The following is a 13,273-nucleotide window of genomic DNA, read 5'->3' on the forward strand; positions in this document are numbered from 1 at the left end:
TCTGGCTCTGTGCGTGCTCTTCCAAGCTCTGGCTCTGTGCGTGCTCCTCCATGCTCTGTGTCTGTGCGTGCTCCTCCACGCTCTGTGTCTGTGTGTGCTCCTCCACGCTCTCTGTGTTTGTCTGTGTGTCCTCTTCCAAGCTCTGTGCCTGCGTGTGCCCTTCCAAGCTCTGTGCCTGCGTGTGCCCTTCCAAGCTCTGTGCCTGCGTGTGCCCTTCCAAGCTCTGTGCCTGCGTGTGACCTTCTAAGCTCTGTGCCTGCGTGTGCCCTTCCAAGCTCTGTGCCTGCGTGTGCCCTTCCAAGCTCTGTGCCTGCGTGTGCCCTTCCAAGCTCTGTGCCTGCGTGTGCCCTTCCAAGCTCTCTGCCTGCGTGTGCCCTTCCAAGCTCTCTGCCTGCGTGTGCCCTTCCAAGCTCTGTGCCTGCGTGTGCCCTTCCAAGCTCTGTGCCTGCGTGTGCCCTTCCAAGCTCTGTGCCTGCGTGTGCTCTTCCCAGCTCTGTGCCTGCGTGTGCTCTTCCCAGCTCTGTGCCTGCGTGTGCTCTTCCCAGCTCTGTGCCTGCGTGTGCTCTTCCCAGCTCTGTGCCTGTGTGTGCTCTTCCAAGCTCTGTGCCTGTGTGTGCCCTTCCAAGCTCTGTGCCTGTGTGTGCCCTTCCAGGCTCTGTGCCGGTGTGTGCCCTTCCAGGCTCTGTGCCGGTGTGTGCCCTTACAAGCTCTGTGCCGGTGTGTGCCCTTCCAAGCTCTCTGCCTGTGTGTGCCCTTCCAAGCTCTCTGCCTGTGTGTGCCCTTCCAAGCTCTCTGCCTGTGTGTGCCCTTCCAAGCTCTCTGCCTGTGTGTGCCCTTCCAAGCTCTCTGCCTGTGTGTGCCCTTCCAAGCTCTCTGCCTGTGTGTGCTCTTCCAAGCTCTGTGCCTGTGTGTGCCCTTCCAAGCTCTGTGCCTGTGTGTGCCCTTCCAAGCTCTGTGCCTGCGTGTGCCCTCTTCCAAGCTCTGTGCCTGCGTGTGCCCTTTTCCAAGCTCTGTGCCTGTGTGTGCGCTTCCAAGCTCTGTGCCTGTGTGTGCGCTTCCAAGCTCTGTGCCTGTGTGTGCGCTTCCAAGCTCTGTGCCTGTGTGTGCTCTTCCAAGCTCTGTGCCTGTGTGTGCCCTTCCAAGCTCTGTGCCTGTGTGTGCCCTTCCAAGCTCTGTGCCTGTGTGTGCCCTTCCAAGCTCTGTGTCTGCGTGTGCTCTTCCAAGCTCGGTGCCTGCGTGTGCTCTTCCAAGCTCTGTGCCTGCGTGTGCTCTTCCAAGCTCTGTGCCTGTGTGTGCTCTTCCAAGCTCTGTGCCTGGGTGTGCCCTTCCAAGCTCTGTGCCTGTGTGTGCCCTTCCAAGCTCTGTGCCTGTGTGTGCCCTTCCAAGCTCTGTGCCTGTGTGTGCCCTTCCAAGCTGTGTGCCCTTCCAAGGTGTGTGCCCTTCCAAGCACTGTGCCCTTCCAAGCACTGTGCCCTTCCAAGCACTGTGCCCTTCCAAGCTCTGTGCCCTTCCAAGCTCTGTGCCCTTCCAAGCTCTGTGCCTGCGTGTGCTCTTCCAAGCTCTGTGTGTGCTCTTCCAAGCTCTGTGCCTGTGTGTGCTCTTCCAAGCTCTGTGCGTGCTCTTCCAAGCTCTGTGCCTGTATGTGCTCTTCCAAGCTCTGTGTGCTCTTCCAAGCTCTGTGCCTGTGTGTGCCCTTTCAAGCTCTGTGTGTGCTCTTCCAAGCACTGTGCCTGTGTGTGCTCTTCCAAGCACTGTGCCTGTGTGTGCTCTTCCAAGCACTGTGCCTGTGTGTGCTCTTCCAAGCACTGTGCCTGTGTGTGCTCTTCCAATCTCTGTGCCTGCGTGTGCCCTTCCAAGCTCTGTGCCTGTATGCGCCCTTCCAAGCTCTGTGCCTGCGTGTGCCCTTCCAAGCTCTGTGCCTGTGTGTCCTCTTCCAAGTTCTGTGCCTGTGTGTCCTCTTCCAAGCTCTTTGCCTGTGTGTCCTCTTCCAAGCTCTTTGCCTGTGTGTGCTCTTCCAAGCTCTGTGCCTGTGTGTGCTCTTCCAAGCTCTGTGCCTGTGTGTGCTCTTCCAAGCTCTGTGCCTGTGTGTGCTCTTCCAAGCTCTGTGCCTGTGTGTGCTCTTCCAAGCTCTGTGCCTGTGTGTGCTCTTGCAAGCTCTGTGCCTGTGTGTGCCCTTGCAAGCTCTGTGCCTGTGTGTGCCCTTGCAAGCTCTGTGCCTGTGTGTGCCCTTGCAAGCTCTGTGCCTGTGTGTGCCCTTGCAAGCTCTGTGCCTGTGTGTGCCCTTCCAAGCTCTGTGCCTGTGTGTGCCCTTCCAAGCTCCGTGCCTGTGTGTGCCCTTCCAAGCTCCGTGCCTGTGTGTGCCCTTCCAAGCTCTGTGCCTGTGTGTGCCCTTTCAAGCTCTGTGCCTGTGTGTGCTTTTCCAAGCTCCGTGCCTGTGTGTGCCCTTCCAAGCTCCGTGCCTGTGTGTGCCCTTTCAAGCTCTGTGCCTGTGTGTGCCCTTCCAAGCTCCGTGCCTGTGTGTGCCCTTCCAAGCTCTGTGCCTGTGTGTGCCCTTCCAAGCTCTGTGCCTGTGTGTGCCCTTCCAAGCTCTGTGCCTGTGTGTGCCCTTCCAAGCTCCGTGCCTGTGTGTGCCCTTCCAAGCTCCGTGCCTGTGTGTGCCCTTCCAAGCTCTGTGCCTGTGTGTGCCCTTTCAAGCTCTGTGCCTGTGTGTGCTTTTCCAAGCTCCGTGCCTGTGTGTGCCCTTCCAAGCTCCGTGCCTGTGTGTGCCCTTTCAAGCTCTGTGCCTGTGTGTGCCCTTCCAAGCTCCGTGCCTGTGTGTGCCCTTCCAAGCTCTGTGCCTGTGTGTGCCCTTCCAAGCTCTGTGCCTGTGTGTGCCCTTCCAAGCTCCGTGCCTGTGTGTGCCCTTCCAAGCTCTGTGCCTGTGTGTGCCCTTCCAAGCTCTGTGCCTGTGTGTGCCCTTGCAAGCTCTGTGCCTGTGTGTGCCCTTCCAAGCTCTGTGCCTGTGTGTGCCCTTCCAAGCTCTGTGCCTGTGTGTGCCCTTCCAAGCTCCGTGCCTGTGTGTGCCCTTCCAAGCTCTGTGCCTGTGTGTGCCCTTTCAAGCTCTGTGCCTGTGTGTGCTTTTCCAAGCTCCGTGCCTGTGTGTGCCCTTCCAAGCTCCGTGCCTGTGTGTGCCCTTTCAAGCTCTGTGCCTGTGTGTGCTCTTCCAAGCTCTGTGCCTGTGTGTGCTCTTCCAAGCTCTGTGCCTGTGTGTGCCCTTGCAAGCTCTGTGCCTGTGTGTGCCCTTCCAAGCTCTGTGCCTGTGTGTGCCCTTCCAAGCTCTGTGCCTGTGTGTGCCCTTTCAAGCTCTGTGCCTGTGTGTGCTTTTCCAAGCTCTGTGCCTGTGTGTCCCCTTCCAAGCTCTGTGCCTGTGTGTGCCCTTTCAAGCTCTGTGCCTGTGTGTGCTTTTCCAAGCTCCGTGCCTGTGTGTGCCCTTCCAAGCTCCGTGCCTGTGTGTGCCCTTCCAAGCTCTGTGCCTGTGTGTGCCCTTTCAAGCTCTGTGCCTGTGTGTGCTTTTCCAAGCTCTGTGCCGGTGTGTGCTCTTTCAAGCTCTGTGCCTGGGTGTGTCCTTCCAAGCTCTGTGCCTGTGTGTCCCCTTCCAAGCTCTGTGCCTGTGTGTGCCCTTTCAAGCTCTGTCCCTGTGTGTGCCCTTCCAAGCTCCGTGCCTGTGTGTGCCCTTCCAAGCTCTGTCCCTGTGTGTGCTCTTCCAAGCTCTGTGCCTGTGTGTGCTCTTCCAGGCTGTGAGTGTGCTCTTCCAGGCTGTGAGTGTGCTCTTCCAGGCTGTGTGTGTGTGCTCCTTCCAAGCTTCTTGTGCGTCTGAGCTCTTCCAAACTCCGTGCTCTGCGAGTTTGCTCTTCTAAGCTATGAGTATGTTAACCGTTTTCTTGCTGCCTGTGTGGCCGATAGTGTTTGCTGCAGTCCCTATAAACAACTGATTTAGCTAGCCTGCATGGCTACAGACAATTCAGTAAATTAGCTACGAGTAAAAAGGAGAAACCAGGCCAGTTTAACCATATGGAGAAAAAAACCAATATGCAAATACAATTAAAAAAAATCAAAACAATGCCTAATCGCACCACAACTGTTTTACTACAACGAGAGTGCCTCCATGTACGCCATTCAGAGGACAACTGCAGTCTATAAATGAAATCATCAACATTAAACTTAATTATTACACTTTGCGAGGTAGTTCGACGTGCTTATGGTGCAGGAAATACCTGCATCGTCCATTTCTACCCAGAATATAGGGAATCTCAGTGAATTCATCATAAGGAGAAAACAAAAACATCTTTCGGTCACCTGGCTGAGAGCGGTCTTATTATTGGACAGATTAGTTCTTTATGTTCACGTTTCAATGTGGACTGAATACACTGCTGTGGAACTCGCTCTGCACTGAGGCATATTGGTATGTAATCAAACTCTGGGAGGTATTTTCTTTTAATCAACGAATTGTTTAAGAACTACTCATTACACTCCTATTGAATGTGTGTTGCACAACATATGCATATGAAATATATCCTATAAATGTACAGAATGAGAAGAATTTGGGATACTGTTTATCCGTTAATGACGTTTATCTGTACAGGCATAGGATATCTATACAGCACAACATTTGTCTGAGATTGTGTGTTTTATTTTAATATAACTGTATGTTACTTTATGACTTACAGCCCTGAAAACGCTCCTGATTTAATGGAACAGAACACCGCGACAAAAGCAAAGTTGTGGATTTATTCATAAATATAAATGAAAATCAAAAATAATTTTGTGAAAAGATTCCAATGTGGTGGCTGAATGGTGCACTTTGATACACTAATTGAAATGTAAATGTAAATGTGGGATTCTTGTAAAGCGCACTGTTACTCTACCCGAGTGTCCTGGCGCTGTAGACCACTGGGGAACCAGTCCTGGTTTTCCCTGTGAGATGGTCCCTTCTGGGTATCTCCAAGGTGAAACCAGGCATCCCCGGCGTCTGTGGGGGGCCGTTGTAGAGATGAGGCAAGCTTAATGCCCAGAGTTGCCGAGTGTGTTCCCTGGTTAGAGTAGGCACCGAGGCGAGAATTATCGAGCCCGCTGACCCTGGTCCAAGACCCTGCCGCGTCGGGAATTGAACCCTGGTCCCGGGCCGTTCTCTGCTTACAGGTCTGCCGCCTCTAACCAGTGAGCCACACCACTCTCAAGTCCACAATACCAATAAACATGACCTGTGAGGCCTTTGAACAGTGTAATAAAGCTACATTTAGACTTACGGTCTAGAGAATGGGCCAGTGAAGCGAGCGCAGTGCCACGAATCCACGCTAGCCTCTTTCAGTGAGCAGAGACCATACCTGTGGGTGATCCGGGACGCAATGTTTGCGTGTTCTAGCATCTGCGACACCTTCTCAATGTCCTTCTGGGTCCTGGATTCCTCGACCAAGGCAGACTCCAGATCCACAACCTCACTGCTTCGCGATAGGTAGAGGTTTCTTTCAGAGGTGCTGTAAAGATCAGGACATCAAGTCAGCTTCGTGCTTTACTTTGTGTATTTGATCTAGACGGTCATGGATGGTTTCCCACCATACCGTGAGAGAAAAACTTCCTAGGCAATTATATCAATACAATCAAAAATTAAAAGTATAAAACAGGGAAAATTAGACAAAGAAATCATGTAGAAAAATATGGTATATTTAATTATCAAAATAAAAACATACATTTAAAAACAACATTGATTATGCATTCTTCATTTGAATTTACTCATTTCATTGCTATTTAATACAATATACACAAATGTGTGAAGGTGGCAGTCTTTATCATTAATATCTATCGATATGATCAAATGCATAATCAATGTTGTTATTAATTGTATGTTTTTATTTTGATAATTAAATATACCATAGTTTTCTACATGATTTCTTTGTCTAATTTTCCCTGTTTTATACTTTTAATTTTTGATTGTATTGATATAATTGCCTAGGAAGTTTTTCTCTCACATTATTATACCCCGTCCTAGGAATTGAGATATATTCACTTCTCAGGGGGTCCTTGTTTATTGCAACTGGTTTCCCACCATACTACATTGTTACCTCTACATCATGGGACTTCATATCATCAAAGGTAACTTAAACAATAGCAAAAAACAATAAGTACGGTTAACTCAATTTAATATTTAAAAACGAAGGGGTCAGAGCATTGTCCTTTTTATCATGCGAACAGTGTTGTATTCTGTTATCTCTTAGTTCCTGCTGCTCAGCCTGTGTTAGTGTGATGCAATGGAATCTTCATGAGTGCATGGTTTGAATGAGCGGTCAGTTGGAATGAGTGGGGCTGAGAAGCAGGATGCTCCCGGTGAGGCAATACTCACCATCTTACTTGTAACTGAATAAACCTACTTATACAATCTACACTACTGGACTGATTACCTACAAGGGCCTTGTCTTGTTTACAAAACTGGTGACAATTGAAAAAAAAAACATGTGCGAAAAGCTAAGAAACTGCACAAGAACCTAAGAGAAACAAGCTGGGGTCTGAAGAGAAGCCTACGCAATGTCCTAGATGCCCCACCTTTGTCTATTACAGCAGACAGTCTACAGAAATGGCGTTAGACATATGTTGCTTGAAGACAGACAGCCTACAAAACGTTTGACATGTGTGGCTTGAAGACAGAATACCTGCAGAATTGAAGTTTTGGGCGTCTCTCTTTAATGGATGAATACAAAAAAGGTTTTAGTTGTATAAACACTAAGTGCAGTCGAGATCTCATGGTGCATACCATTGAGACTGCGCAGAGACTGTGTAGCCAAGAAGAGAAAGATTGAGGAACTGGTTAAGTCTATCTCAGATAAACAAACAGTGGATGAAGCTAAGATCTTACTTGAAAAGATAGAGAAGGATATTCAAACCTTCAAAGACAATACAATTAATGTGAAGACTTCCCAATTTGAGAGGGACTCAAAAGCATTCAAACTAAAACAGGTTTACCCCTTTCTAAAAGAAGATTTCTATACTTTGGCAGATTCAAGAAAGAAGAGCTCGTACCACATTCCAAGGTAGATCAAAAAAACGATTCATGGTTTCTCAGACACCTCATCCTCTGACTCTTCACCTGATTCAAGGCCTGGTAATCCAACTAAACAAGGGCCTCCGTACAAGCCTTTTTTAGCCAGAGGCGGAGGATCAAGGGTCCGATTCAAACAACCCTGGGAGATGCGAACACGCAGCACGTACTACAAAAATTAGACAACTCAACTATTGTAAACCTGTCAAACAAACAACTCACAAAAGACGAAGAAATGATCCTGTCTCTAGGGTTAAAGTTTGAACCCAAGAGACAGACTGACTTCACAAAGTTAAAACTAGAGGCTTTGGATTTTTGCCGCAAGATCCAGTTAAAATCCTACTTTCCCGGACTGAACCGACATGGAGTCAAGAGACGACTGGCCTAAGAGTGAAATCTAACTTCACTCCCACTCAGAACATACCAAAACAAATCTATGCCTTTGAGCAAGTAGTGTTAGCCTCCATCTCTAAATTGGAAAAAACTAAGGGCTTTGTACAGAACAATATTAGCAAAGGCCAATTAACAGCTATTCGTGACCTAAAAGCAGACCCTCGATTGTGATCAAGCAGGCGGATAAGGGCGGGGCAGTGGTGATCTGGCCCCGCACCATGTATCTAAATGAGGGCAAACTTCATGTTGAGAATCGCGAGTGGTACAGACGGGTGAGAGAAGACCCCACTTGTAAAATACAGGGCAAAACTGCACAAATAACTAAAAATGGTTTAGATGAAGGATTCCTGGGTCCAAAAGAATTCCAATTTTTGAATAAAAAACAACCAAGAACCCCGGTACTGTATTTTCTACCGAAAATACATAAAAATAGCCAAACGCCTCCAGGTAGACCGATAGTTTCGGGCTGTGACTGTTCTGGAGCCAGTCTCGAAATATATCGATTTTTTTCTTAAACCATTCTTGCCCAGTGTCAAATCTTACCTCAGAGACACAACAGACTTTATCACAAAAGTGGAGGGAACAACATTTGATGATGGCATACAGATGATGGTGACATTAGATGTCACATCCCTGTATACCCAAATCCCCCAAGATGAGGCACTCCAAGTGATGGAACTTTACTTGGATTTGAGGCAGAGACCACACAGGGTACCAACATCATTTATCATGACATTGGCTGAAGTATCCCTTCGAAACAAATATTTTAAGTTTGAGGGTGACTTTTTTTATACAGATTAAGGGCACAGCAATGGGTTGTCCTTATGCGCCGGAGATGGCGGTTCTGTCTATGGCCCAGTACGAAGAGAGATTTATACATAACAACAATCCATTTAAAAACAACATGCACCAATGGCTGAGGTATATTGACGACGTCTGGCTACTGTAGCAGGGGAGCCAGACGGAGTTGAATCATTTTCATGACTGGTTGAATTCAAGGCACAACGATAATAACATTTTCCATCGAGTCTAGCAAAACAAGGATGACTTTCCTTGATGTTGCAGTATGTCCCTATAACCAAAAATTGACAACTAGTCTTTATAAAAAAGAGACAGACAGGAACACTACACTTCACTACACAAGTTCGCATCCACAGTGTCTAAAGGAGAACCTCCCTTATGGGCAGCTGTTGCGGATTAGGAGAAATTGTACAGATCGGGCAGAGTTTGAGGACCACGCAATGTCATTCTGTAAGGAAATGGAAAAGAGAGGTTACCCCAAGAAACTCAAACATTCCAAAAAAAGAGCAAGGTTTACCCCTAGGGAAAATTTGTTACAGAAAAAGGAAAAGACAGAAATCGATAAACTCGTATGTGTCACAACATATGGGGCCCATATCAACAAATTTAGACAAATTATCTTAAGGAATTGGCATCTGCTTGAAAATTCGGAACATCCCTTAGCTAATCCCATTTTCGCCATGCGCAAGAATCCCAGCATTGGCCAGCAGATAATAAGAGCAGACAGCTACATCCCTAAACCAAAGAGCGACTTGATCACCAAGTGGAATTTAAAACCCATTTGTGGACACCACAAGTGTGGGAACTGCGTGGCCTGCCCCGCTACTATAGAAGGAAGTTCATTTGAACATAATGGAGTGAGATGGAGACATGAAAGTTTCACAAATTGTAAGACTAAGAACGTCATTTATGCAGTGGTATGCCCTTGCAATAAAATATATATCGGAAAGACAAGCCAACAGATTAATGTGAGAATCACACAGCATAAATCTCGAATTAGGAGAAAAGTCCTGACAGCGCCTATGGTAGAACACTTTTTAGCTGTTGAGCACAGCGAAAATGAACTGCGTTGGACAGTTCTTGCATGGATTGACCCAAAATCTACATGTATTGAGACCGCTCTACTGCGGAAAGAGGCATATTTAATTATGAAATTCGATAGCATCAACCAGGGCCTCAACTGCATGAGCGAGCTCAATAGAGTTTAGAAGTCTCATGAGCTGTAATCAAATATATGGCGCTGCTGTCAGCTTCAGGTCTTGTGTCTCTCTAACAAAGTATGAATGGTATCAATATGTTGGAAAACACAACCGACTTGTGAAATTGAAATGGTTACTTTGGGCAAACAAATTGAAATACATGACTTCAATGAACTACATCTCCCAGAAGTCATTGTGAATGCAATTTAACCATCCCCTCCCGTGATTGGTCAGAAACGTATCACGTGACACTGATGCACCATCACATGATGTGTGAATCTGCTTGGCGAGCTGCTAGCAACAATGGAGGCAGATCCCCACTTGAAAACTTGAGCCTGAAGCTGTATTAGGTGAGCAACACACATTGTGCACTTGCATCTAAGTGCTTCCAGCTAAAACGATTTTTACAAATCCTTTACATTTTTGCCCCTGCAGCCACGAATTATATTTAAAGAGAGTGAAGGACTGCCAATTGTCACAACACTTCCTCTGCGGGTCCACGCCTTTGGGCCCCCATCCCAGAGTAAGTAAATAACTTGCGCTCAGTTGTCACGTTTCAAATTTATATAAACAGACACCGCGAAATTGCATGTATTATTTCTCTTGCAGAAGTAAAGACCTGCAATTGCTGTCTATTGCTTAAAAATCGTCTTGGCCACACTATATTGAAAACCAGGTAACCTTTTTCCCTCCTTCCCCCTATACATAGCTATCAGACAAAAGAATTATGCCCCATGAGCTAAATCATTTATAATGTACTTTATTGCAAATTGGCAACCACTGCTTGTCACATATTGCTGATGGTCACATCAAACCGGCATAATGCAGGTATGTGACCACTAACTTGTTCAGATAGAGAAAGAATTAGGGTTTTGGGAAGGCTTTTTTAATAAAAATTCAATCCCTTCTCCCCCTTTTTTGTCACAAACAGTCTGTTCGTGAGAAAGACTAACCCAGCCTTGATGAAAGTGCGGCAATTGATTTAACCGGCACTCGAAACGCGTCGGCAGACAAAGGAACTCAACTCCTTGGTTAAATATTGCAAATACACCCCCTTATGTCCCTGATATTTCAGTGGAATTGATTTATCCTTAATATAAGGGTGTTAGTTGTCTAATTTATCATTTTGTATGACAACTTTGTATTTTGTATTGTGTATATATTGATTGTTCTTTGTGACATTTCATTTGTTTGTATTGATGTTTGATTATTATGAGTTTAGTTGTAATTGTATGTCAAAACACATTCTCATGTTGTTCATTTTCACTGTGTAAGTACTAATGTGGTATTTCGTTTAGTGGACTGTGTTCTTTTTGTGATCAAAGATATGAATTTTAAAAAAAAAATGAAATAAAAGGCAGAAATTACTGCTAAGGTAAACGTATTCATTTGCGTTCATCTTACTTCATATGAATAAGTGTTGTGAAGTCACTAGATGCATAGGTAATATTTTTCTTATGTAGCCATTCTGAAAGTAGCACAGTAGGCACAACCTGATTGTGATGTCAATGTGTTCCTCTAATGGCAACTCATTGGTTACGGAGGCCGCAAGACGTTCCTGCTGTAGTGACCAACGCGTATCTCAGCAATGCTGATGCGACCTAAGGTGCTGGTAAGCCAGAATGTGTGAAAGTTTTTCGTAAGCAGAGTACGACGTGGATGTTTTTAGGGATCGTCAGCAAAAGAAGGAAACATCTCAAGCGCTGATGTTCACAGCACTATTTGAGACGGGCAAGTTTGGTCTGGAGTTTGTCTGTGCACCTACTTATCCCGGAGCAGGTGTATTTGCTGCTCGCAAGCCTGGTACATAATTTTTATTATTTTGGATTGTTCGTTCATGTCGTTGATCAGAATTAATACTATATTCCAAGTCGATGGTGAACTCATCCCGGAGCTATTTTGGCAGTGGGCTCGATTGAGAGTTCGCTCACCGAATATTTGGACAGATTTTAGAAACTACTGTCACATACCAAACTAAGTATTTTACAACGCTTAATCGAGGAGTATCGCATGTGAGTTTGTATTTTGGTGACTGTTGCACTTCTGTTAGGTGCATGATCTTATGCGGTATGGGGTGTGCGTGATGTCTTGTGTTGCACGGTGTATTTTCCCGTTTGTGAGATTGTGTTTGTGTTAAGTCTTATGTTAGGGCCGTCTGTGGCGTGTGAGTTGGAAAATAATCTTTGTATAATCCCTTTGCATGGGAATTGGTGTGGTTGGATGATACCCAGATCAAAGATTTCCTTTGGGTTTGGATGATACCCAGATCAAAGATTTCCTTTGGGTTTGGATGATACCCAGATCGATGATTTCCTTTGGGTTTGGATGATACCCAAATCGAAGGTGTCCTTTGGATGATACCCAGATCGAAGGTTTCCTTTGGGTTTGGATGATAGCCAGATCTAAGATTTCCTTTGGGTTTGGATGATAGCCAGATCAATGATTTCCTTTGGGTGTGGACGATACCCAGATCAAAGATTTCCTTTGGGTTTGGATGACACCCAGGTGGAAGATTTCCTTTGGGTTTGGATGACACCCACATCCAAGATTTCCTTTGGGTGTGGATGATACCCATATCGAAGGTTTCCTTTGGGTTTGGATGATAGCCAGATCAAAGATTTCCTTTGGGTGTGGATGATACCCAGATCGAAGGTTTCCTTTGGGTTTGGATGATACCCAGATCAAAGATTTCCTTTGGGTTTGGATGATACCCACATCCAAGATTTCCTTAGGCACTGGATGACACCCAGGTCGAAGATTTCCTTTGGGTTTGGATGACACCCAGGTGGAAGATTTCCTTTGGGTTTGGATGACACCCAGGTGGAAGATTTCCTTTGGGTTTGGATGACACCCACATCCAAGATTTCCTTTGGGTGTGGATGATACCCAGATCGATGATTTCCTTTGGGTTTGGAAGATATCCAGATCGAAGGTGTACTTTGGGTTTGGATGATACCCAGATCAAAGGTGTCCTTTGGGTTTAGAGGATACCCAGATCGAAGATTTCCTTTGGGTGTGGATGATACCCAGATCAAAGATTTCCTTTGGGTGTGGATGATACCCAGATCAAAGATTTCCTTTGGGTGTGGATGATACCAACATCCAAGATTTCCTTTTGGTTTGGATGATACCAACATCCAAGATTTCCTTAGGGTTTGGAAGACAACCAGATCGAAGATTTCCTTTGGGTTTGGATGACACCCACATCCGAGATTTCCTTTTGGTATGAATGTTTATGATTGGTAGTCATCCAAGTCAAGTCAAAGTTTTATTTGCATAATTAGTTAAAATTGTTACAAAATTCGCATAATAAAATAACGATACAAAGTTTATTAAAATTTGGTAAAATTATTGTCTCTCTGCTTTTGTTTTGATTAGGGACGGGTCCTGTGTGGTCCTGGGGTTAGGCTGGCCCTGTTTGCCCACCAACTGGATGGTCCTCCTGTTCTATTGATTCTAAAAGTGTTCTTGCTACTGCCAAGAATTTGACTCCACGGCATGCTAAAATAATATTGGAGCCACCGAGCCAGCTTGTAACTGCGTGTGTACAGGATCGAACGTTTAGAGCATTGAAGATGGGTTTCAATAAGAGTCGTCTGACTTATCAGGGCCGGACATAGGCAGAAGAGGTGAACAAGTGTTTCGGTTTTGTATCCGCAATGGCGACATTGATTCGTCTGGTGTGGTGATTTCCAGGACGGTAGTAAATCCTTTGTGACATGCATCCCCATCCGATAGGCTGTAAAAGACTTTTTTAGATGTCCACTAAAGTGGGATGTTAAATATGCGTGTATTTTTGGGGTTGTGAAGC

General features: G+C 46.0%; 1 protein-coding gene across 5 annotated transcripts in view; it reads right to left on the minus strand.

Annotated features, from left to right (window-relative positions):
- Window positions 1–13,273, minus strand: part of LOC144822129 (uncharacterized) — a 113,456-nt gene that overhangs the window by 57,005 nt on the left and 43,178 nt on the right. For all 5 annotated transcript variants that reach the window (XM_078679269.1, XM_078679272.1, XM_078679273.1 and 2 more), the window contains one exon: window positions 5,364–5,513. In XM_078679269.1, the coding sequence (XP_078535395.1) occupies window positions 5,364–5,513 (150 nt within the window). The remainder of the gene's footprint in view (window positions 1–5,363; window positions 5,514–13,273) is intronic.

The sequence above is a fragment of the Lissotriton helveticus genome, chromosome 3_1, assembly GCF_964261635.1.
Source record: "Lissotriton helveticus chromosome 3_1, aLisHel1.1, whole genome shotgun sequence".
In the NCBI taxonomy this organism is placed as follows: Eukaryota; Metazoa; Chordata; class Amphibia; order Caudata; family Salamandridae; genus Lissotriton; species Lissotriton helveticus.